Here is a 25,490-nt window from a genome sequence, read left to right on the forward strand (position 1 = left end):
GGTCGATGAAGCTGTAACTGAATTTTCTGTTATGTGATGACCAACGGAAACTAACAGACCATGTCACCTGCACTGAGGATGAGAGTACAGAGATACGCCCGAATGTACAAAACCTACAAGGACAGGTCCGTTTCCTCACTGACAAGGTCAGAGATCTACAGAGCAGGGTGGAAGGCTCCGAGGGACGCTTACATCGGAACAGCCTCTGCATAGTGGGCTTCCTGGAGGTGTGGGGGCAGGGGGGATACTGTCACATTTTGTTTTTAAATTGGCTGCTGAAAGAGGTGACATTGGGACAACTATCAGCACATTTCCTCATAGAATGCGCCCATCGTGTACCAGCACGCTGACCGCCAGTAGGAGCTCCTCCTAGGCCTGTAGTGGCCTACGTACTGAACTATAGAGACAAAGAAGCTTTACTACAGGCAGCTAGAGTGACCGTGCCACTTCATTATGAAAATGTTAGAATTCTCATCTTCCTGGATTACACCATGTCAGTGCAGCACTGCAGAGCCTCCTTCTTGGGAGTGAACCACAAACTGCAGCAAGCGGACCTCCGCTATTCCCTTCTTTTTCTGGCTAAACTAAAGTTCATATTTGGGAATAGAAGTTATTCTTGTACAGACCAACAGATGCCTGGACTGGGAGGAGCAGTGTAGCTATGAGACATCTGTAAAACTATCTATATTTAACTACTGGCTCCATCTTGACCACTGACTCCATTTTGTGCTTAGCTTAGCTTCAAACGCCGTCACATTGGTGGCGCAGGTATTTTTCCGCACACAGCTTGTTATTGTGTTTTCACTTTTTCTTACAAATGACGGGAATATAACAAGGGGGAGTAGTTATAAGGATGTACCAGGCTGAGAATGTTTATGGTAGATCAGGGTACAGCTCAGTCTTGGAAGTACACCTTGGGATCTGGCCAGTCTCTAGCATGTTTTTTCAACACTGACCTGGTACGGCCAGCGTTTGAGCAACAACTTACTTGACAGGAGGGGGGTTTTTAGAACCTTCCTCTTAAGTTTGTTTCAAGTATATAAGGTGGGAAAGCTTGACAAGTGGGAGAAGAAGGAACTCATCTGGGAATGGACACATTGCCCATAGACAAAACCCATTGAGGATGTCTCCCTCTTGTTTCGGTTGTCCGGGCTTCCACAACCTGAAGTTGGCAGACAAGGGATGATTTTGGAGTCAAGCCCCATGATGATGCATTTTTAATTCTTATTTTTTAGCTTTGCGGTGTGCATGCATGAATATGTAGTCATTATCCTGCTGCTGTGATTATGTTGAGAATAGCATGTGTGTTGCTGCATTTAATATAAAAGCTCACGTTATTCTTTTTGTTTATGAAATTTGGGAAGTGCCTTAATAAATTCATTACTCAGACTAAGGGTGCTGCATTCTTTGCATTCCTTTCATTTTGTTTCCTCTCACAGTCTGGAGCAGAGCAGAAAAATCCACACACCCTCATCACCAGCACACCAACAACGTGAAGTGCAAACATGACATAGCAGAAAGCTTAGCACACAAAAAACTGGTGGTGCTCGGATCCAAGGGCACCCACCCTGGAACAGGCAAAGGAGACACAGAAACTTATGGTGGCAGTTACATTATGGGAGGACCGACGTTTACCCCCTGCTCATGCCTCAGATGATGGAGTATCTGAAGCTGAGTCTACTCGCTCCATCAGTAGAATGGTTTCTGGACCTTTGTCAGAGGTGTCACCATAAACGGCAGATGAGACTTTATGACACAAAGAACTTGATGCAAAAGTGACATGTCTCTGATGTCTGCACCCATGATGGTGTAGGAATGGGTCTACTTGACTGCACTAGAGCAAGAAGAACTAAAGACTGTCTCTGCACTGAAAAAGTTAGCAACAGGCTTTTCACCCCCCTCGCCTAGCTCCTGGGTGAACATGAGGCACACTGGTGCACATGCAGGAGCATCCCATCTATGGGACATTTTTTTTAAAGTTTGGGCGATCGCATGTTTCACAGTTGCTCTGGGTAGGGAGTTGGGGGTTCTGTGTTTACCGTTTGCAGAGTTATGTGGTGTATTTATGTATTCTATTTCAGGAAGTGTGACATCTGTATTTAGTTATATACTTGTAAAGATGTGGCGTGTGGCTTGCCATAGGGCCCGCTCACTAGCAAGGATGCTGACATGACCAAAGTTACCATTATCATGTGGAATGTCCGTAGTATCGGCACCACAAGTATCTCAGAAGGAGGGGTGCACAAATAGCACTATTACAAGAGACTCATATCATGAGAAGGAATAGTTTCTTACCTGTAACTACAGTTCTCTCGTAGGGGTATTTCCATGAGAGTAATAAGCGTTAAATAGTTCCGCCCGCGGGGACCCCGGAGCACTTTTTCCAATATAACTTCTTAAGTGTTCATGTTCGCCTTACTTCAGGAAGGCCTGCAAAGTCACTTAAGAATGTCCATATGGAGCCTAGAGGAAAGGCTACAGTGTCCGAAATTCTTCATCGAGTTTGCTTTAAAAAAGGACAAAGTTTAGACACATGCATTCAAATGCATGAATGAGTTGAAAATTTTGCCGAAAAAATCCTTCACAAACCTTTTTATATTGCAAAACAATGATGAAGGAGTGCAGGGCAGTGTAGCCGATAGGCCGCCATTATCAATGAAGAAAAGGGAGACTGTGACTTTAAGAACGGCCAGTCCTCCAGTATTCCATCATGCCTAGAGAGAGGCAATTACCTCGGTTCTTTTTGTAGGCAGCCCTAGCCGAGAGTAATGATAAACCTAAGATATTAATCTGTCTACTCCACCAGGGAGGAGGGAGGGTTGCTTATGACTATCATGAAAATACCCCTACGAGAGAACTGTAGTTACAGGTGAGAAACTATTCCTTCTCTCGTAGGGGATTTCCATGTATAATCATAAGCGTTGAATAGAATAGCAAGCCCATCCCATAAAGCCCGGAGGAGTAGACAGAGCAATAATTAAATACACTGTCAAGCAAAGAGGTTCCTGAGAGAAGCCTGTCCTACTTGAGCGTCTGTCCTGGCATCAAAGTCAAGACAGTAATGCTTAGTGAAGGTGTGAATAGATCTCCAAGTCGCAGCTCTACAGATGTCTGCTAAGGGAACATTCCTCATTAAGGCAGTCGTTGCAGACTTGCCTCTGGTAGAATGTGCTTTTGGTCTGCCAGCTAGGGTTTTGTGAGTTAGTTGGTGGCAAAATAGAATACAGGAAACAATCCATCTAGAGATTGATTGTTTGGAGGTGGTCAGACCGGTGCGAACTGGACCATAATCAACAAACAATTGTGGAGATTTTCGAAGAGATCTGGTCTTATCTAAGTAGAATTTTAACACCCTCTTTACGTCTAGAGAGGGGAGAGCACTCTCTGCTGGAGTAGATGGGTTTTGAAAGAAAGTTGGCAAGGAAATCAACTGGTTGACATGAAATTCAGAGATAACCTTGGGCAGGAATTTAGGATGTGTTCGCATCACTACCTTGGAGGAGTGGAATACTGTGTAAGGCTTGTGAGCACAGAGAGCCTGAATCTTGCTAACCCTCTGTGTTGATGTAACTGCCACAAGGAAAGCAGTTTTCCAAGTTAGGTGTTGGAGAGATGCTTTGAGTATGGGCTCAAATGGATTTTGCATGAGGCGCGAAAGGACCACATTAAGTTCCCATGGTGGGGAAGGGCACCTAACTGGAAGAAAGACCTTCTTTAACCCTTTCAGGAAATCTTTGATGACTAGTATCCTAAAGAAAGAGGTTTGCAAAGGACCTTTTCTATATGCAGTCAGGGCTGCCAGATGGACCCTAATTGAAGAGAGTTGCAGACCCAATTGAGCCAAATGTAACAAGTATGGAAGAATGACATCTTCCTGGCAAGATGTTGGGTCTATCATTTTAGAGGAACACCAGATGCAGAATCTCTTCCATCTGAAGGAATCAATTGTATGGGTGGATGGCTGTTTCGCCTCTTTTAGGATTCCATACAATCCTGTGTAAGATTTAGGTGTCCATACTGTACTAACTCAGGAGCCATGCTGCCAAACTCAAGGAGGAGAGATTGGGGTGTCTCATCTGCCTTCCCAATTTCGTTAAGCGGTCTGGCCTGCATGGCAGCCTGAGATGTGGTTGGAGCGACTGGTGAAGGAGGTCCAGAAACCACCACTGCCTCGGCCACTCTGGCGCAATGAGGATCATTCTAGCTGAAGTCGTTGAGAGTTTGAGAAGGATTGCTGGGATCAGTGGAATTGGTGGAAAGGCGTACAGAAATTTGTTGGACCAGTCTACCCACAGAGCATTCCCCAACAATTCTGGATGGTAAAACCTGGTGGTGAAGTCGCTGCATTTTCTGTTTTCCTCTGTGGTGAAGAGGTCGATAGATAGTGTACCCCACAAATGGAAGATATCTTGAACGACATCTTCGTTGAGCACCCACTTGTGGTTCTCGTCGAGAACTCTGCTGAGGGCATCCGCTTGTACATTCTGAGCGCCTGGAAGGCGAGTTGATACTATGATCAACCTCCTGACTAGGAGCCAGTGCCATATTATCTGAGCCTCTTGAGACAAGACTCTAGATCTGGTTCCCCTCTGTTGTTCAGGTAATACATAGTGTTTGTATTGTCTGTCTGGACAAGCAAGGTCTTGGTGGTGAAGGACGGGAGAAATGCCTTGAGGGCTAGGTGCACCGCACAGAGCTCGAGGAGACAAACGTGGTATGACGTGTCCTTGGGAGACCAGAGCCCTTGTGTTTGTAGGTGACCCATATGGGCTCCTCATCCGAGGAGAGAGGCATCTGTCATGATAGTCTGTGCTGGAGGCTGTGGACGTAGAGGCATCCCTTGTAGGGGATTGGTTGGAGAACACCACCATGCGAGGGATCTGATTGTGTGGTTGGACAGAAAGATTCGGTCTTCCCAGTTTCCAGACAGTTGATTCCATTGGTCTTCCAGGCACTCCTGAAGAGGTCAGATGTGGAGGCGAGCGTTGGGTATCAGAAAGATGCAGGAAGCCATGGAGCGTAGAATTGAGGAGACTTTGTGCACTGTTGGGCGATGTATAGTTGACCCAAGGGTAGGTCGCTCCCCCTGCCGCTGCAGCTCCTCCAAGTTCCCGAGTTCCTGTGTTCCTGAGACCCACCTAACTGTAAGTACCCCCCTCCTCCCAGCCCCTCGCCCTGCCCCGCGCCACTCACCTTCTCTCCTGCTCCTGCTTCTTTTCCTCCTCTCTGTCTCTTCCTCCTCGCTCCCCCTCTGCAATCTTCTTCTGTTCTTCTCTTCTGTTCTTCTGTTCTTCCCTTCTGTTCTTCTGTGTTCTTCCGGTCTTCTGTGTTCTTCTTCTCTGTTCTTCTCGGTGCTTCTGTGTTGTTCTTCTCTGTTCTTCTCTGTTCTTCTCTGTTCTTCTCCTCTTCCGATCTTCTGTTCTTCTGTTCTTCTGTCTTCTGCTCTTCCGTCTTCTGTTCTTCTGTCTTCTGTTCTTCTGTCTTCTGTTCTTCTGTCTTCTGTTCTCCTGTCTTCGGCTCTTCTACCTCCTCCGTCTTCTTCCCCCGAGCCTGCCCTCCTGCTCCTTCCTCATCCCCCTCCCTCACTCGCCTCCCCCTCTCTCACCCCTAGCTAACCCGTTCGCTATCTACCTCCCTCACTCCTCCTATCTTCCTATCTCTCTAGCTCCCTATCTCACTATCTAACTCCCCCACTCTCCACCTCCTCCTACCTACCTATCTGTCTATCTATCTATTTCCCTATCTATCGACTTCTCTATCTATTTTCTCTATCTATTTCTCTATCTCTCCCCCCTCCCGCCACCCCCTCTACTACCTATCTCCCTATCCTCTCACTCTACCTCTCTCCCTCACCCACCTCTACAACCCCCCCTCCCCTATCTTCACAACCCTACTCCTATCTCTCTCCCTAATCTCCAAACCTCCTAACACTCACCCTCCTCCACCCTAAACCCCCTCCCCCAGCTCCTCTCACTCTACCTGTCCCCCCCCCTCCCTCGCGCTTTCCCGCTGCGACCTCCTGCACGCCCCCGCCCCCCAGCTCCCATTCGCCCCCAGCTGACCCCTCCCCCCCCTCCTACCTCTTATGGCGGCCGCTGCGCGACTGCGCAGCGGGCGCGCGCAGCGGGCACGCCGCTGGCGCGCCAGAGGCAAGCCCGTCTGCGCCCGTCCGCGCCTGGCCCGCGCCCAGCGCCACGACCCCTGGTCCCCAGCTCCCCCAAGCCCCGCTGATCCGCTACGACCCCACCACCCTCCACGCCCTCAACCCAGGGCGCTCCAAAACCTGCTTCCTAGCTCACCCCAAACGCACCCATGGACCCTTCGCCTGCAACTCCTGCAAACGCATCTTCCACCACGCAACTACCACGACCACAAGCCCACGCGCCATCAACCACCTCAAGTGCATCCTGATCAACGCTCGTTCCGTCCACAAGCACGCCGTTGAACTTTGGGACCTCCTGGACTCCACAGCCCCGGACGTCGCCTTCATCACGGAGACATGGATGAACGCCTCCTCTGCTCCAGACATCGCTACCGCCATCCCCGAAGGCTACAAGATCTCCAGAAAAGACCGCACCAACCAAGTAGGAGGAGGTGTCGCCATCATCTTCAAAGACTCCATCAGCGTCACCACCTCCACCGAAGACCCCCCCCTCGCCGCTGAACACCTGCATTTTCAGATTCGCACCGACCCAAGGACCACCCTCAGAGGATCCCTCGTCTACCGTCCTCCCGGACCTCGCGCCTCTTTCAGCGACGCCATCGCCGACTTCATCTCCCCGCACGCCCTCGCCTCACCGGACTACATCCTCCTAGGCGACCTCAACTTCCATCTGGAACAAAACAACGACCCCAACACCACCACCCTGCTCGACAACCTCGCCAACCTCGGCCTCAAACAACTGGTGAACACCGCCACCCACATCGCCGGACACACGCTCGACCCTATCTTCTCCGCCAGCAAACACATCTTCTTCAGCCACACCTCTGCCCTACACTGGACCGACCACAGCTGCGTCCACTTCACATTCCGACGCGAGACCTCCCACCTCCGCACTCAACCCACCCCTCGTCGACAGTGGAACAAGATCCCTGAAGAGCAACTCTTCTCCGCTCTCGCCGCCAACCAACCCACCCTCACCACCGACCCCAACGACGCAGCTCTCAACCTCACAAACTGGATCTCCAACTGCGCTGACAACCTTGCTCCCCTCAAACGCACGCATCGACAGACCAACACCAAAAAACCTCTCTGGTTCTCTGACACCCTCAAAGAATCAAAGAAAACTTGTCGTGCCCTTGAGAAGGCTTGGCGCAAGGACCACACCGCGGACAACATGACCGCCCTCAAGAACGCTACACGCGAACACCACCACCTGATCCGCACTGCCAAAAGGAACTTTTTCACCGACAGACTAGACAAAAACAGCCACAATAGCAGAGAACTCTTCAGCATCGTCAAAGAGTTCTCCAACCCCAGCGCCAGCGCCAACGCCGTCACGCCCTCACAGGATTTGTGCGAATCCCTCGCCACTTTCTTCCATCGCAAGATCAGCGACCTCCACGACAGCTTCGGACACCAGACCCAACCATACACCACTGAACCCGCTTCCCCAGACATCACCCTCAACAACTGGACCCACATCAACACGGAAGAAACCAAATCCATCATGAACTCTATCCACTCCGGCGCACCTTCGGACCCCTGCCCGCACTTCATCTTTAACAAAGCCGACGACATCATCGCCCCGCACCTCCAGACCGTCATCAACTCTTCTTTTTCTTCTGCTACCTTCCCCGAATGCTGGAAGCACGCTGAAGTCAACGCCCTACTAAAGAAACCTACGGCTGACCCAAGCGACCTGAAAAACTTCCGCCCCATCTCTTTTCTACCTTTCCCAGCCAAGGTAATAGAAAAGACCGTCAACAAACAGCTGACCACATTCCTGGAAGACAACAACCTGCTCGACCCTTCACAAACCGGATTCCGAACCAACCACAGCACGGAAACCGCCCTCATCTCAGTCACAGACGACATCAGAACCCTGATGGACAACGGTGAAACAGTCGCCCTCATTCTCCTCGACCTCTCGGCTGCCTTTGACACCGTCTGTCACCGCACCCTAATCACCCGCCTACGCTCCACCGGGATCCAAGGCCAGGCCCTGGACTGGATCGCCTCCTTCCTCGCTAACCGCTCCCAAAGAGTTGACCTCCCTCCGTTTCGCTCAGAACCCACCAAGATCATCTGCGGCGTACCTCAAGGCTCATCGCTCAGCCCGACACTCTTCAATGTCTACATGAGCCCCCTCGCCGACATCGTACGCAAGCACGACATCATCATCACCTCCTACGCCGACGACACCCAACTTGTACTCTCCCTCACCAAGGACCCCGCCAGCGCCAAGACCAACCTACAAGAGGGTATGAAGGACGTCGCAGATTGGATGAGGCTCAGCCGCCTAAAGCTGAACTCTGAAAAAACGGAAGTCCTCATCCTCGGCAACACCCCGTCCGCCTGGGACGACTCCTGGTGGCCCACGGCCCTCGGCACCGCACCGACCCCCGCAGACCACGCCCGCAACCTCGGCTTCATCTTGGACCCTCTTCTCACCATGACCAAGCAAGTCAACGCCGTGTCCTCCGCCTGCTTCCTCACTCTCCGCATGCTCCGCAAGATCTTCCGCTGGATCCCCGCCGACACCAGAAAAACCGTGACCCACGCCCTTGTCACGAGTCGCCTGGACTACGGCAACACCCTCTACGCCGGGACCACCGCCAAACTCCAAAACCGCCTGCAACGCATCCAAAACGCCTCGGCCCGCCTCATCCTCGACGTACCCCGCAACAGCCACATCTCCGCACACCTGAGACACCTGCATTGGCTCCCAGTCAGCAAAAGGATCACCTTCCGTCTTCTCACCCACGCACACAAAGCCCTCCACAACAAGGGACCGGAATACCTCAACAGACGCCTCAGCTTCTACGTCCCCACCCGCCCCCTCCGCTCCGCTGGCCTCGCACTTGCTGCCGTCCCTCGCACCCGCCGCTCCACGGCGGGTGGGAGATCTTTCTCCTTCCTGGCGGCCAAGACCTGGAACTCCCTCCCCACCAGCCTCAGGACCACCCAGGACCACTCCGCTTTCCGGAGACTCCTAAAGACTTGGCTGTTCGAGCAGCGATAACCCCCCCTTTCCCCCCTAGCGCCTTGAGACCCGCACGGGTGAGTAGCGCGCTTTATAAATGTTAATGATTTGATTTGATTTGATAGTTTGGAGTGCACAACACCTCTGGCGAATGGATAAGCGTTGTTTCCCCGAAGGACACACTTTTGCCTGTAGTGTGTCTATGACAGCTCCTAAGTGCAGTTTCTGGACAGGAACTGTTGTGGACTTGAGATAGTTGACATGAAGACCTAGCCAATAAAGGAGATCGCATGTCCATTTGAAAAGCAGTTGGGCTTCTGCACGGGTGGATGCCTTGATTAGCCAGTCATCCAGATATGGGTAGATGAAGATCCGATGTCTTCGGAGATGTGGTGCCACCACAGATATGCACTTAGAGAAAGTTCTGGGTGCTGACTTAAGGCCGAATGGTAGGACGGTGTATTTGAAGTGATCTTGTCCCACAACAAATCTCAGGAACGTCTGATGGTTTTTCACGATGGGGATATGAAAGTAGGCATTGTGTAGTTCTACTGAGCAAAGCCAGTCCTCTTGATTAATCTGGGAGTATATCTGGTGTAAAGCCAGAATCCTGAACTTTTCCTTTTGGATCCATTTGTTGGCAACCTTCAGGTCTAGAATGGGTCTGAACTCTTTCTTGTCTTTTTTTGGAACGAGGAAATACATTGAGTAAATGCCTTTTCCCCACTAGTTGAGGGGAACAGGTTCTACTGCATTCTTTTCCAGGAGGATGGAAACTTCTGCCTTCAGAAGGCCGAGATGAGAAGTGGTGGACTTCGGCAGAATACTTGGTGGCGGGGTGGAAAACCTGAGACAATACCCATTTTGTACAATGTTCAAGATCCAAGCGTCTGTTGTAATTCGTTGCCACTCTGCCAGGCAATTGGTGACGCTTCCCTCCACCGGAGTGGGTAACGGACTTATGGGAAGAAAACTTTCAGGGTTTTGAGGCTGAAGGTTGTCGAGAACCCAGATTGGTTTGATGTGTTGTTCGTCCTCTTTGTTGTTTTCACTGAGGCTGGTAAGATCTTTGGAACTGCTGGTGAGTTCTTACAGGCAGCCACTGAGGAGTTTGAACCCTCAGAGTAGAATAGCGACGTTGGAAAGGTCGGAGGTCCTCCGTTGCTCTTTGGGTTTTTCAAGACCCACTTCCTTCAATGTGTCCACCTCAGCCTTCATTCTTGCCATCTCATCATCGGCGTAAGAGCTGAATAGAGTGCAGCTTGAAAATGGCAGGTTCTGAATGCGCTGCTGCGCGTCTGGTTTCAGTGATGTTAGACGTAGCCATGAATGTCTCCTTAGCGTTACTCTGTGGCAGTATGTATGCACAGAGAGCTAGGAAGAGTCTGACACTGCACTAATGATCTGGTTAGAGACCATGGCACCTTTTTGGACGATCTCCAAAAAATCCTCCTTATGATCTCTCAGGAGGTGTTCTGCAAATTGGAGTAGGGAATCCCATAAGGCCCTATCATATCTGCCCAAGAGGGCTGCAGCCAAACTACAGACTTTGCGGCCTGTTGATATGCTCCTCGAGGTCGTGGAGTCCTCGACGTCGAGCGGTGACGTTTGTGCGACGTCGAGCCAAACTTCGATGGCGAGCATGTCGGCGCCGTACCTCCTCTTGATCTCCTCAACGTCGACTGGGACCGAAAGCGTTTTCGTGCAGAAAAACACCTCTCATACCTTCCATGTCCACTGAAGGTTGAGGGAAGAGCTCTGGTGGAAGGCCTACCTTCCCCTCGCTCAGAGGTTCCACTGGCTTCTTGGCGTCGCCTCTCTGCTCTCCCTTGAAGGTGAATCTTCTCCCTGTCACGCAGGGTACGTCTGGAAAATGACTTGCAGATGTTACAGGAGGCAGGAATGTGTGAAGACGGCAGGCAGATGATACAGACATCACAAGAGTCTGTGTTGGCCTTTTTTTTGCCACATTGTGGGCATTTGTCAAATAGAGGAGGCATTTTTACTGGGAAAAAAGCCTTAATTTTAGTCAGAAAAAGACAAAAATCAAGAGAAAAAGTCAAAAGACGTCGAGTGAAGCACTTGTCACCGAAATTTTCACTGTATTTTTTAAGAAAAAACCTAAATAGGTCTAGCTCAATGCTCCAGGGTCCTGTCAGCAGGACCCGGAAAACAGAACGAGGTAACTGCCTCTCTCTAGGCATGATGGGATACTGGAGGACTGGCTGTTCTTAAAGTCACAGTCTCCCTTTTCTTCATTGATAATGGCAGCCTATGGGTTACACTCCCCTGCACTCCATCATTGTTTTGCAATATAAAAAGGTTTGTGAAGGATTTTTTCTGCAAAGTTTCCAGCTCATTCATGCATTTGAATGCATGTGTATAACGTTGTCCTTTTACAGCAAACTGGATGAAGAATTTTGGACACTGTAGCCTTTCCTCTAGCCTGCATATGGACATTCTTAAGTGACTTTGCAGGCCTTCCTGAAGTAAGGCGAGCATGAACACTTAAGAAGTTATACTGAAAAAAGTCCTCCGGGGTCCCCACAGGTGGGCAGAACTATTTAACGCTTATGACTATACATGGAAATCCCCTACGAAAGAAGGGAAGATATCCGGCTTCAAAAACGCTGGACAGGGCAATGTTTTTGTACCACGTACTCTGGCTTTGCCCACGGAGCCCTAATTTGGGTTTGACCGGAGGTCCCCTGTAGACTTATAAACACCAAAATCAACCCAGACGACCATTACGTACTGGTCGAGGGGCAATTGGACGAGAGGGCAGTATTGTTAGGAAGCATTTATGCCCCCAATTTGGCGCAGCCGGACTACTTTATGCGTCTGTCCCCTGTACTCACTAAATGGGTCCATATGCCCTGGATCATCGGCAGGGACGTCAGTTGTGTGATTGATCTGCAGCTGGATCGCTCACTCAGTGGTGGCTGCAATACATCCCTCTCAGTGGCTTCAACACTTGACCTTACTCACCTGATGGAAATCTTTACACCCCACTTATAGTGAATTCTCCTATTTCTCCCCCCCATGATTTGCAAGTTCTATTAAAATAGAATCTATGTGACCCAACTACTAGACTCATGGCACCTAGAGGTTATAGTCCACCATGCTTGAAGACCAGGTTTTCTGAGACACAACAGATGACACACTATCCCAAAGTCTAACAGACAACTGGGGAACGTCTTTGTGCAAGTTAATAGACTGGGAAGCGATGAAAGTTGTCATGATGGGTCACTGCATTCATGCTGTTGTGGGGGTGAGGGCAGACTTACAGAGTGAACTTACCCTCCTTGATACATCCCTTGGTGCATTAGAAATGAAAGCCCGATTCGACCATGCACTGAGGGAAGCCATGTGTAGATATGCTTCACAGACTGAGCAATTGCACCACCTCGACTTCCACGCGTACCAAGAAAGGATGCACTCGGAAAGGGAAAAGCTGGGAAGCTTACTGGCTTGGCTCTTGTGCAGTGCAAACCTGTCCAGCTGATCACAATGATCAGGGTTTATCCAACACTTGAGGCCACACATCAGGTCAAGATTCATAAAGCTTTCACAACGCATTATCAGACTCTATATGATCCTCCCATTGAGGATCAACAGTTTGCCATAGGGTTTCTCCTCCCTCAGGGAATTTAACAGTCCTTCCTCCACTGGACAGGGAAGACCTTAATAACCCCCTCTCATTACAAGAGATACGTGGGGCCATACGGGACACGGCGACTAAGTGGGGATGGATGGATTCTCAATCTATTTCTACAAAGCATAGGAACACCTCTTGGCCCCAAAGCTTCTCAAACGCTACCAAGAGGCCCTCAAGGAGGGTTGACTCCCACTAACCCTGGATGAATTTCTCCTAATGTTGCTTCCCAAACCTGGGAGAGACCCGATGGAGCTCACCTCATAGGGCCCACTATCGATGTTGGGGTCTGATTACAAGATCGCCTCATATGGCCCACTATCGATGTTGGGGTCTGATTACAAGATCCTGTGTATTATAGCAGACAGGTTGTATGAGCACATGCCATGACTGGTGCACAAGGACTAGAATGGCTTTGTGCCAGGGAGGTCCACCACTCTAAATATACGTATATATATCGTTTGTATAGGGTAATGGAGCATTCTCTGGTCCAGTCCCTATTTGCTGTGTGCTTCGTACAGGTCTTCGAGAAAGCTTTCGATACGGTGGATTGGAACTATTTATTTTCCACCCTGACTGTGTTTGGCAGTGAGGACCGACTCCATGAGTTAATTCGACTCTTATACGCCAAACCCACAGCACGGGTGAAAATTGGCCAGCATGTGGCCTCTTCTTTCTGATTGAGCAGAGGGACGCAGCAAGGTTGTCCACTGTTCCCACTGTCCTTCGCTTTAGCGTACAAGCCCTTAGTTCAGAGGCTTCGACAACAGGGACACTCTTGAGGTACCCCCACTATCCAGGGAGACCTACGTAGGTTCACTATATGCGGACAACTTGTTAGTCTATATCCGTGACATATGGGAGGGCATAGCAGATATCCGACACATACTGCAAGAATTCCGCCCTGCTTCTGGCCCTGGGGGTGCAGTGGGCCAAATCATGGTTGTCCCCTTTACATCCGGATTGCCAGCGACAGCAATTTTTTGTTGATTCTCATTTTTGCACTGCGAGCGCCGTACTTTCCAATACCTTGGCATAAACATTTATCATGAGGTACAGGATCTTACAAATGGCAATCTCACGAGAGCCATCACAGCCCTTTGCCCTCAAATGGTATTCTGGAGCACTCTACCACTTACAGTACAGGGTAGAGTATGCACCCTGTTTCAGGGCGATGCACACTCTTACCCTATGATTGCTTAGAGGAGGAGTATGATGTCCCAGCAGGTCACTTCTTGGCCTACGAATGTCTACTAGCTGACCTGGAATGCTACTAGCTGACCTGGAATGCTTCTGAGGGCATCACGGACACGGACTCGGATCAGCACCCACTCATACATACATTATACTTAATAGGTGGGGGCCGCAGATTGGTCACCTGGTTTGTTTCCGCGCTGGCATACACCACACATGAGTCCGTAGGGAATGGGAGAGTGACTTAGGTCACGAGCTGACCAAGAAAGACTGGGAGACAGTACTTATATATCCTAGAAAACTGTTGCGGAATGCCAAGTTCTAGTACATCCAACATAACATATAACATAGAGCTTACCTGTGACTCTTTCCTGCATTTTCGGGTCTTCCTTAGGATGCAACCTGGAGCTATGATACACATGTTTTGGAGCTGCTCGTAGGCGGTTGCCTTATGGGTGGCGGTGGCTCCTGCACTCAGGGAGGAGACTGGTCGCGTGGATGCGGGCTTGATGGAGGGTGCATTGCTGGGATTGTTTAGGCGCTCAAAAACAGCTAAAGCTGCAAATCATTTCATAGACCTGGAATTACTGATAGTTTCCCGATCTATTATAATGTATTGGAAAGCCCAGATATTGCCCATGGTGCACAGTTATGCTTGAGCTGGGAAGGGCAGTGGTGGCAGCTCTGAGGAGGAAGGACTGTGCAAATACGATGTTGCAGCAGATTGGAAAGCGCTATTATTTGACCTACTCACGTACAAAGAAGAGCTAAGTGACAAACACTAACGTCTAACATGGCTTGGATGCGTCCCTCTCTCTCCCCCTTTGGGGGACCCCCCCCACCCATCCCCTACCCATTTCTGCAGTGATCCCTCTCTGACCATCCATGGACGTTAACTTGCACTTTTCGAGTATCCTTTGGAGCTCTCAAACAGCCTTCTATAGGCCCTGTAAATGTTCAGATGTCACTGCCAGAATTCTACATGTGCAGACATTGCCTAAGATGAGAAGTTTATATAACACTGCAGATAATAACACAACATGAGACACCACCACATGACTATTGTCCTGCTGTTGTTCTTGTTTGTAAGGACTAAACCAAGGTCTTTTGCTGATCTGGAGGTGATACTATTTTGCTAGTAACTGGGATGGGAATTCCAATTCTACAATTGCGAACATGATTTGCATAAATGTGATGTATGCAAACGCTAATAATACAAAATGCAAACAAAATTGGTTAAAAAAAAGTTGGTTTTGTCACTAGAATTCTACTATCCTGTTTGTAAAGACTTATATCTTCCTAGGCTATGTGTAACAGGGGAATATAAACCTCACAACTGTAGCTACTCAAGTAGGCATTTTCAAACTCAGAGGGCAGCTAGTTGATCATCCTGGACACCATCAACCTGACCTTGTGTAAACAAACAACTGAGTGAGAGACCGTGGGACAGTGTCTCAAAAAATGGACTGAAGCCAAAGACTGAGCATTCCAGGGAAACCCTGCCAGTTCTGCCAGAATTCATGGCCACATGAGTTATTTTGCCTGCCAGATAATGCATCAGTAATTAGGTTTATTCATGTCCACATGCAGACGAAATGTGGACTTTGAGTTTTTGCTCTAATATCTCTAACTGGTTGACGCCAGAAATGATTTGCATAAGGTTAGTCCCTAGCTACTGAAACACTGTAAGCAAAAAAATGATACCCAGAGTAATTACCAGTGGCCAAGATTAACTGAAGCATTCCATCAATCACCTTTTGTTTTTTCCCCTCAGTGAGACATCCCCAGAGTGTGACCGGTATGCTTTTTTGACAAGGTTCACAATGGCTTGCTTGGCCACATGGTTTAAGCTGAAATTCGCTGATGAGGCCCAACAAGGCTGAAACATGTCATAACACGCTTGCGCTTCGATGTGGAAGAGGCGTAGTCACTAGTTCAGGCAGGGCTGGCCTTAAGCATGTGCAAGTTGGTTACACGCCCAGGGCACTGACCTCTAGAGGGACAGTGGATCACCCTGCAGCAGCCTCCCTAAACTTAGGTCCAAAAGGAAGTGTGCTTAAACACTTTTTCTGTAGACTGGCGGAGTGGGTGCCAAATTTGGTTTCACCCTGGGCGCTCAATGAGCAAAGGCTAGCTCTGAGATCAGGCTAAACTGTTCATGTTGGGGAAGGACCATGTGCTCTGCATATGATTGGTGTCTGTCTGTAGTGGTACAGCAAGGATAAATGAACAACTGGAATGCGTTCCTCTGTAATAACTAGTGGCCAACATAAATTCAATCATTCCACATATCATAGTATTGTTTTTCGCTCTCAGGTGCTGAAAGACTATCATGTTCCCACCCGTCTTCGTTCCAGTCAGTAACAAATCGATCTACAGTACTGGCAGACGCTGAGTTCAAATTGGTATATTTTGCTGCATTTATGTGAAATACAGCATGTTTAATGATAACTTAGTATCTGGAGAGAAAGGGCTCTTAGCTTATACTAAGGGGACAAGCTTTGCACAGGCTCACTGAGGGCCTGAGATTAGAGGGACCGAACACTGTACTCCTTTCAGTGACGATCCTCTGAAGGACTGTGAGAAGCCTTTAAACACTGTCACAAATATGACATCAGAACACTTACCTCTATGGGAAGGGCTGGAGCTGCTTGTCCAGAGTGTAGTCTTTCAAACCTGAAGGGGGAAATTCAGAAGGTTAGGTCAAAGGCACACTCCGCTCCATCAATTCCTCTTCTAGCTTTTGCTCAGTTCTCCCTCCTCTCCACAGTAGTTTACGCACTCCATTTTTTGTCTCTTCTTCTGCTCTGTTTATGCTCCTCTTTCTTTTCTGTTACATTTTCTCTGATCAGTTTCTTTACCTCTTTTCCTTATCCTGCCCCTCCCCATAAGCAGTTCCTGCTACTTAACATTCTATACCTGCCATTCTAAACAGATTGTGCAATCCCATCTTCTTTTCTTGTACAGTTTGTTTTCTTCTTTTCATCTCCCCTTGCCATAAACAGTTTTTTAAAACCCTTTCTGTCTCTCAACAGCCCGTGTTTTCCCATTTTCTCTTTGCCTTCTCTCTTCTCAGCACTACCTACATTTAATCTTTTTCTATCCCTCCTATTTTAACACTTTCTGTTCCTTAGCAGATTCGGGTTTTCCCTCTCCTCTCCTTTCTCTGCCAATTCTCTCCGTAATTCCTGCTTTAACTGCCTTTGACCACTGCCCCCCCTCAGTCTGTGTTCCCCCTTTCCACATTCTCTGGCTTCTACCTTCACTGCTCTATCTTTGTTCTCCTCCTAGTTCTCAGCAGGCACCACTCTACCCCCCTTTCCCCTTTGAGACCCCCAATCCTCAATAACACCTGGTCTTCCTCCTTTATGACTCTTCAGCACTTTCTTCTTTTCTACATCCAGGTTCTTTTTCCTTCCTTTCTCTATTCTCAGCAGTTCCTTCTCTCTCTCTCTCTCTCTCTCTCTCTCTCCCTTTCTCCTCTGTCAGTTCCTACTCTCACACTACCCCACCAACAGTTTCTGTTGGGGTCTCAAAGTTCCTACTCAACACCTCTTTCTCCTTGTGTGTCATCAATCGACAGGAGTGCATGCACTTTCTTCTTTTGTGCGATCTACCTTTCTCTCCTGCCTTCCAATCTTTAACAGTTCACTCTCTCGCTTTCTTTTCTCTCTGCTGCAATCTTCAGTTTATGTTCTGCTTTGTTTCCTTTCCAGCCCTCCACATCCACAGCAGTTCCTACTTTGACCTCATACCTCTCATGCCTCAGAAACACATTGTTTAAGTTGTCGTTCACGAGGAGCAGTTCCTCTGTCAGCTGCTCATTCAGTACCAGAGGAATGAGTTCTAGGACCCTCTGCTGCATTGAGTGGCATGTTCTGTTCAACTCCTGGGAAAAATCAAAGAACAGAAAACACTGAAAGACCTGCCCTCACTCAGTATTGAAACTGCCTGTATTTATCTATTTGAAGGGAAGCCTGAGTTGAAGTGACCCCTTCTGTGCAAGATGTGTCTAAGTAAAAGTAAAGTGGCCTTTTCTTACCTGCAGCAGCTCGAGATCAGAGTCTGTGGCTTTCCCTGGTACCAGTTCTGTGAGCATCTCAGACATCACCTTGATATTTCCTTTCACTACTTCCAGCTCGCTTTGGATTTTACCAATCTGTGGAAATAACATCGGATGGTGAGCATCCATCCATTAGAGGAACCAGAGCACCCAGGAGTTAGACACTTGACTCAATCCAACACAACTTCCCCAAAATCCATCCGCGCCCCAATGCTTTCTGAAGAGCAAAGACATCCAGACCTTGTTCAGCAGATTCTACTTTCATGATCTATTCAATCACATGACCAACCCCATCCTCAATCTACAAACCAGACGAAGCATTCTAGACTAAGTGTACACTAAGCTGTACGCTTATCCTTAGGTTGAAGGCAAAATGAAAGACTATATTAAAAGGACAAGTAGAAGATGCCCTTGTAAAACACAGAAATATTCCATAACCTCCAACATAGTAACCCACCCCACACAGCTGACTTTTTTTTTTAGTTTAACTTTCAATCATACCAGCACTTTTTATTGATCAGTGTTGCAGCTTTTTCCAGTGTTGTCCAGATCACATTAGTCAAACTTAATTGCGTGGTTGCGCATCCTAAACAGCCATACATGCACCCAGGAGTGGGTGACATCCTGGTCATGCCTTTTCCACCTCAAATCAATTCAGGGGAACGTAAGCACATTTCTCTCCATGCACCTGGCACCAACAAAAAAAAAAACTACCTAGAAAGATATTGCCACTTAGGATTGCAATACTTTTAAAATAGCACAGCTTCTTGAAATTCTGGGTTGCTTTCATAATTTTCAATTAATGATTGACATCACAGTAAATCTCAAAATCTTACAAACGCAAGGAAATTCAGGACGCCTTGGTGATTAGTTTGCTACGCAGAAAAGGAAGAAGAGAAAAATATGTTCACGTTCAATCCTATAGACCAGAAACCTTTCAGGGGTGTGCGAAGTAACACAAGGCTTGGCTTTCAACTGAACTTCTAATGTTTATGAAGAACCACCTGGGCCACAATCTCAGAAGTCAACAGAAAGACCATTCGTCAGAATATAGATGACACTCAGTCATATCTCAGTGTGCCCTCTCTGGGGGACCATCATTGAGCTGAAAACCTTGTTCACCAATGCTGAAACCTCAATGGCTATAGCTATAAAAGACCACTCACAGACCAGAGATAGAAAAAAGGGTACTTTATATAACTGAAAGGAAAATGTTACTTACCCAGTAGACATCTATCTGTGGCATGAAGTGCTGAAGATTAATATGCTCTGCATACTCCTGCCATCTAGTGTTGGGTTCGGCGTGTCACAAGTTGTTTTTCTTCAAAGAAGTATTTTCAAGTCACGGTATTGAGTGATTCCTCCTTCTCAGTGTTACTGCGCATGGGCATCTAGTCTTCTGTTAGAGTGTTTTCCCGCAGGCAGGTGAGAGAGTATAGAGGAAGAATAATGATAGAGATGTCCATGTAAGTGTATCTACATATGTACAAATATATAGAAGTATATGGTAATTGGAACGGCCACAGGGATCCGGGGAGGAGGGCGGGCACATGTGACTCTAAAGCACTAAATGCCACAAACAGATGTCTACTGGGTAAGTAACATTTTCCATTCAATGGCATGTGTGGCTGTAGATACACATGTTTTGCAAAGACTGTTAAGCAGTCCCTCCATGAAAGAAGAGGCTAGCCTGTGGGAATTGCAGTTATTTGAAAAAGTGTTCTTAGGACAGCCTGTCCTACATTGGATTGTTGGCATGTTAGTACATCTACACAATAATGCTTTGTAAATGTATGTGGTGTAGACCAAGTAGCTGCTTTGTAAATGTCAGCTAAAGGTATGTTTCCTAAGAAGGCCATGTTGGACCCTTTTTCCTAGTGGAATGTGCTCTAGCAGCCACAGGTAACTGACCTTTTGCCTTTGCACGGCATGTTTGTATGCATTTAACTATCCATCTAGCTGCAATGTCTTTTGATACTGGACTACCCTTATGAGGAACAGAAAATGCTACAAAGAGCTGTTTAGTTTTCCTAAAAACTCTGGTTCTATCCATGTAGTACTTGAGTAATTGTTTGACATCTAGAGTGTGGAGAGCCCTTTCTGCAAGATTCAGGTTGCTGGAAAACAAAATGGTATCTCAATGAACTTATTGATATGAAATTGAGAAACCACCTTGGGTAGGAACTTCGGATTTGTATAAAGAAGCACTCAGTCTCTGTACTTGGAAGAAAGGTTCTTCCAATGTTAGGGTCTGGAGCTCACTAACAAGTCTGAGTGATATGTTAGCGACTAAGAACTTAACTTTCCAAGAAAGATACTGAAGAGGACATGAATGAAGTGGCTCAAAAGGAGGCCCGATGTGTCTAATGAGTACAATATTAAGATTCCAGGATGGTACCGGAGGAAACCTGGGTTAAAAGACTCTTAAAGCTTTCCATAATGGCTTTGATAGCTGGGATTCTAACCAAAGAAGTATGTTGTCTGTTATGTAAGTATGCAGCTGTTGCTGCAAGGTGAAGATGAATAAATGTGTAAGTTAAATTTGCTTTCTTTAAATGAAGCAAATAAACAATGGCTTGTACAGTAGCCTTCATGGGGTTAATTTGCTCTGATTGACAGTAACAAGCAAAATGTTTCCATTTTGCTGCATAACATGCTCTAGTTGTAGGTCTACGAGCTTCCTGAGAATGTCCATACATTCCAAAGGCAATCTTAAATACCCAAACTTAATGACTTCAGGAGCCATATCACAAGGTTGAGTGACAGGGGGTCGGGATGGCTGATCTGTCCTTTATCCTGTGTGAGTTGGGGAGCTTCTTGTGAGAAACTACTGAGAGGTCCATGAGTGTAGTGAACTATGGCTAGCGTGCCCAAGTGGGAGCTACAAGGACCATGGTGAGTGATGTCTGGCTGATTTTCCGAACCAGGAATGGAATAAGGGGGAGAGGTTGAAAAGCTTAAGCAAATATCCTTGACCGGTTCATCCATAGAGCATTGCCCTTGGATAGAGGGCATGGGTGCCTGGATGTGAAGCTTGGGCAGTTTGCATTTTCTGCTGTGGCAAAAAGGTCTGTCTGAGGAGTTCCCCACTTTCGGAAATATTTTTGAAGGACATGCAGGTGGAGTTCCCATTCATGGACGTGTTGATGCATCCTGCTGAGCAGGTCTGTGAAGTCGTTGTCTGTTCCTGGGAGATACTCTGCCACTAAGGGAATTTTATGGTAAAGAACCCACTTCCATATTGTCTGAGCTAGTTGTGACAACTGGGATGACTGTGTTCCTCCCTGTTTCTGTAGATAATACATGGCTGTCCTGTTGTCCATTGGGACTACGACAACCTTGTGTGACAGGTAAGGAATAAATGCTTTCAGAGCTACAAACACTGCCTTAAGCTCCAATTAACTGATGTGCATGGACCAGTGAGTGAGATCCCATAATCCAGGTACTGTGAGGTCTTGAAGGTGAGCACCCCAACCTGTCAGTAATGGAAAGGACCCATTGGTCCAATTTTATATCTATCCATTGTGTGTGAAAATGTTGAAGTCACCCCCCTCAGGTGTGGTGTGGGGCTTGGGCAGATGTACGTAGTCACAGCTTAGATGCTGAATATGAGCCACGTGTGGTACTGCTCCTGCCTCTGCCGCTGTTGCCTCTATAGGTCCCTCTGAATTTTTTTTCGAGAATATGAGGTTGAGGGTTGTCTAGTTTGAGAGGTAGATGGTTCCTAGGTTGTGGCTTTGTAACCACCTCTAAGTGTGGGGCGACAAAAATTACCTCTGTGTGCCTGACGCTGAAGAGCGCTCATGGCCTTTTTTGAGTTTCTCCAGAGTGGAGTCCACTTAAGGGCCAAAAATGTATTCTTTGTCAAAGGGCATGTTAAGTACCGCTTGTTGTATCGCTGGCTTGAAGACAGAACATCTAGACCAGGCATGTCTCCTTAACAATATGCTTGTATTTACCCCTTGTGCAGCTGAGTATAGAGCTGTTCGTCCTTCTGTAACAATCTGCTGGCCTCATTTACTGTGCTCATCTGGGAGATATTGGAGGAGCTCCTCCATTTCATCCCAGTGAATTCAATCATACCTTGCTAACAAGGCGTGCACATTCGGCAATGCACCAATGATTTGCTGCTTGTGCTGCAACTCTTTTGCCTGCTGTATCTATCTTTTTGCTCGAGTTGTCTGGTGGAGGAGAGTCTCCTGTGGCCTGGCTTTTGGCTCACTTCCTGCAGTGGCGCCACTATTGAATCTGGTGAGGCCAGATATTTAATGCATCAGAAGGAGCAGGTTTATACTTTTGATCCACTCTAGGAGTGATGATTCTAGAGCGGACTGGCTCCATAAAGATGTCATCTGCATGACGAATCATGCCAGGAAGCATAGGAAGGAACTGACAATCCCTAAGTGTGGTGGTTAAGGTGTCAAACAGAAACTCCTGTTCTATGAGATCCATATGGAGCTGAACATTCTGAAAAGCAGCTGACATTGCAATAACTTGCTGGTAACTAGTAGAGTCCTCTGGGGGAGAGGGTCTTGCAGGGTATAAATTTGGGTCAGTTTTTACCATGGGTTCAGGTTCATAGGCTGTGTTCCACCCAAACATTCCCCTATAAATTCCACTGAGGTGTGAGGTCTCCTGCAGTAGGAGAGGCAGGAAAGAGGAGGGAAAGAGGTGGAGAAGGAGGGGGTGGAGGTGGTGAGGAAGGTCAATCAGGAGGAGGACTTTAGAGGTCCTTTTTAGAGGAGGTGAAGTGTCCAAGGACATTTTCGGACTGGAGCAAGTCGAAAACCGAACAAAGCTACACACGTCTGATCCCGACAGCAGAGAGAAAACAATCTAACAAAGGAATAGACGCCCATGCGCAGTATCACAGAGAAGGAGGAGTCACTCAATCCTGTGACTTGAAAATGCTTCTCCAAAGAAATACAACTTGTAACACTCTGAACCAAACACTAGAGGGAAGGAGTATGCAGAGCATGTGTCTCTACAGCCACACATGCCATCGAACATATAGCTTTATCATCGCCTGGTAACGATTAAAAGTAATATTTTAAGATTAAGTACACATATAGAATTTGCCATGCAACACATATACAAAGGACACAGTCAAAATGCATTTTACAATAAGATATGCATGGAAATTAATTGTGAAATATTTAGAAGTGTTGTAGGTGTGCAAAACTTGTGAAAGTGCATTCACACTCCTTCACCAAATCATAGAGAATACTTGTGTACCAGAAAAGTTTAAAAACCGAATATGAAACATCAATGTAATATATAATTCACATATGAATCCAATAGTATAAGAATGCAAACAGGGTCATTCAAGGGGTAACTCTCTTAATTTGATAGCCCTAATAACTTAAGAATCTTTTAGTTAGTCCACGAAGGGGCATGTACAAGGCCAGAAATGTCTAGTACTTCCAAAACCATCTTGAAGTGTTCACTACTGGTAACAATGCATGTCTGAAAAATTGCGGCATTCCTTTTTATTACAGTCCTTAACGCATTTCAACCCTTATAGACTGGGTACAAAGGTCTTCTTCAGAAGGGGGGTCAAATGTTGGCTGTGGAAGTAGTGGAACATTATTAGTAATTGAGTATTGACAAGCCTGGGCTTGGGCTCTGGAAAATATGTGGGTGCATATCTGAATTGTGTTGTCTCTCTGTATTTAGTATCTATTGGTGCAAAAGTATGAAAAAGATTGCGTTAAACTGTGTTGAAGGAGATACAAGGAAGAAACAAGACAGTTTTGTTTTAAAGCAGAGCTGTCTTTGGTTCTGTTATGAGCTAGGCACATAAAGACAGTTAATATGATATCCATATCGATAGATGGAAAGGAAATGTGCCTGCTGCAGCTCTCAATTGATATGATGACTGATGGTGGTGATGTGCAATTCTGAGCTTCCCAATAGGCACGTTTTCTTTGGTCAGAGACAGGGAGCAGGTTATTGCGTGCGTCTGGCTCCAGTAGCCAGGGATCTGCAGTTAGTGTACATCTCCAGGGTGAGCTGAGTCAATCAGGTGGCAGCAATAGCTGATGGCAGCATTTCTCCTTAAGTTGAACTCCACCAAGACTCAATTCCTGCTACTGCATTCAGATGGAACCTAGACAGACAGCCAGAGGTTGCTCACGCAGTGCACCCTGGTTGAAAGCAAATTTACCCCATCTGACAAATCTCTAAACTTAATCATCTGTCAGCACCTCAAGAAGCAAACCTTTCCAAAATTACAAAAGTAAGAATAGTCCAGTGCTTAATCCGTGCCACTGTTTGCAAGGAGTGGGCACCGGCACTCTTTTTTTGACAACCAGAATTTATTTTTACTCATTAGACTTTCAGCCAGCGCAAGAGAGGAGGGCAGAAAAGGGAGCAAGAAGGAGAAATTGAAAGATAGGAAAACAGGGAGAAAGCAGGGATGAAAAGAACCGGTAACAGTGAATTTAAGATACAGCTCACATTATCAATCACTATGCAGATGAGTTTGATAGGTATTGTGTACAGAAGCTGTGATAATCAGATCAAAAGTAGAAGAACAAAAACAATGTGAAGCTGAAACCGAGATTGATGTGATTGATAATGTGAAGAGTTTTTTGTTGAATCCACTACAAGCAACGCTGAGTGAACTCAGATAACTACAGGAGGGGGTGCCATATGATAAAAAGCAAAGGTGGGAGACAGGTAGCTGTAGGAGGGATTACAATGATCTTTTTGGGTGAAAGAGGCATGAGGTAGAGTCCTGATTAAGCAACCTCAATATTCGGCAATACAATCTTTGGACAAGACATGGCAGAATGTTTGGACATGACATATGGAAGAAGTTAATGCCCTATCAGAAGCCCTAACCAAAAGGTACACCAGCACATGATAAAGGGCTCCTTTTCTCTGAGGAGGTAATGCCTTCCTAGGAGCTCAGCCTAATGAGCTGGCTCCTTTCAAATGGGAACATTATTCAGTAACATACACAGTTACTGCAAAGAAAACATAAATGTGACCATGTTTCCTTCACCCTTACAATGAACTTGCACTGGGCATTCCTGGAAACGAGGATTTTATGCAGTCTTTTCCATCACAAGCAAAGCCCTATATCTAAGCCAAACAGCGTACCAAATAAAAAATAATCATACTAAAGATCTCTCCTGACAAGGAAGAAAAGGAGGCCGCCTTCTGGAAACCTATCTCTTCAGAGACTGACAACTGATGGGTCAACTGACTTTCTCAGCACTACTTCCAGACCTAGAATATGAGAGGCCATCGCAAAGTATTAACTGATGAAAACAGCCTGAAAAAACAACACAGCCAAAGGACTCAACAGCAAAGCATCACTCATGACACCGTTAACATTCTCCAAAGAACCACTAATCTAAAACTGGTTTGCTACTCCTACTGCAAAACAGTCTAGTGACGGTCCCTGTTCTAATGAAGAGCCCAT

The 25,490-nt window shown here is 47.1% G+C and overlaps 1 protein-coding gene across 4 annotated transcripts in view; it reads right to left on the reverse strand.

The window, feature by feature from the left end:
- The window catches only part of TOM1 (target of myb1 membrane trafficking protein), a 244,150-nt gene that overhangs the window by 96,122 nt on the left and 122,538 nt on the right, over positions 1–25,490 (reverse strand). For all 4 annotated transcript variants that reach the window (XM_069231390.1, XM_069231388.1, XM_069231391.1 and 1 more), the window contains exons 7-9: positions 18,038–18,154; positions 17,751–17,884; positions 16,623–16,671 (exon numbers count right to left, since the gene is read on the reverse strand). In XM_069231390.1, the coding sequence (XP_069087491.1) occupies positions 16,623–16,671; positions 17,751–17,884; positions 18,038–18,154 (300 nt within the window). The remainder of the gene's footprint in view (positions 1–16,622; positions 16,672–17,750; positions 17,885–18,037; positions 18,155–25,490) is intronic.

Source organism: Pleurodeles waltl, chromosome 4_2 (assembly GCF_031143425.1).
Source record: "Pleurodeles waltl isolate 20211129_DDA chromosome 4_2, aPleWal1.hap1.20221129, whole genome shotgun sequence".
Lineage (NCBI taxonomy): Eukaryota > Metazoa > Chordata > Amphibia > Caudata > Salamandridae > Pleurodeles > Pleurodeles waltl.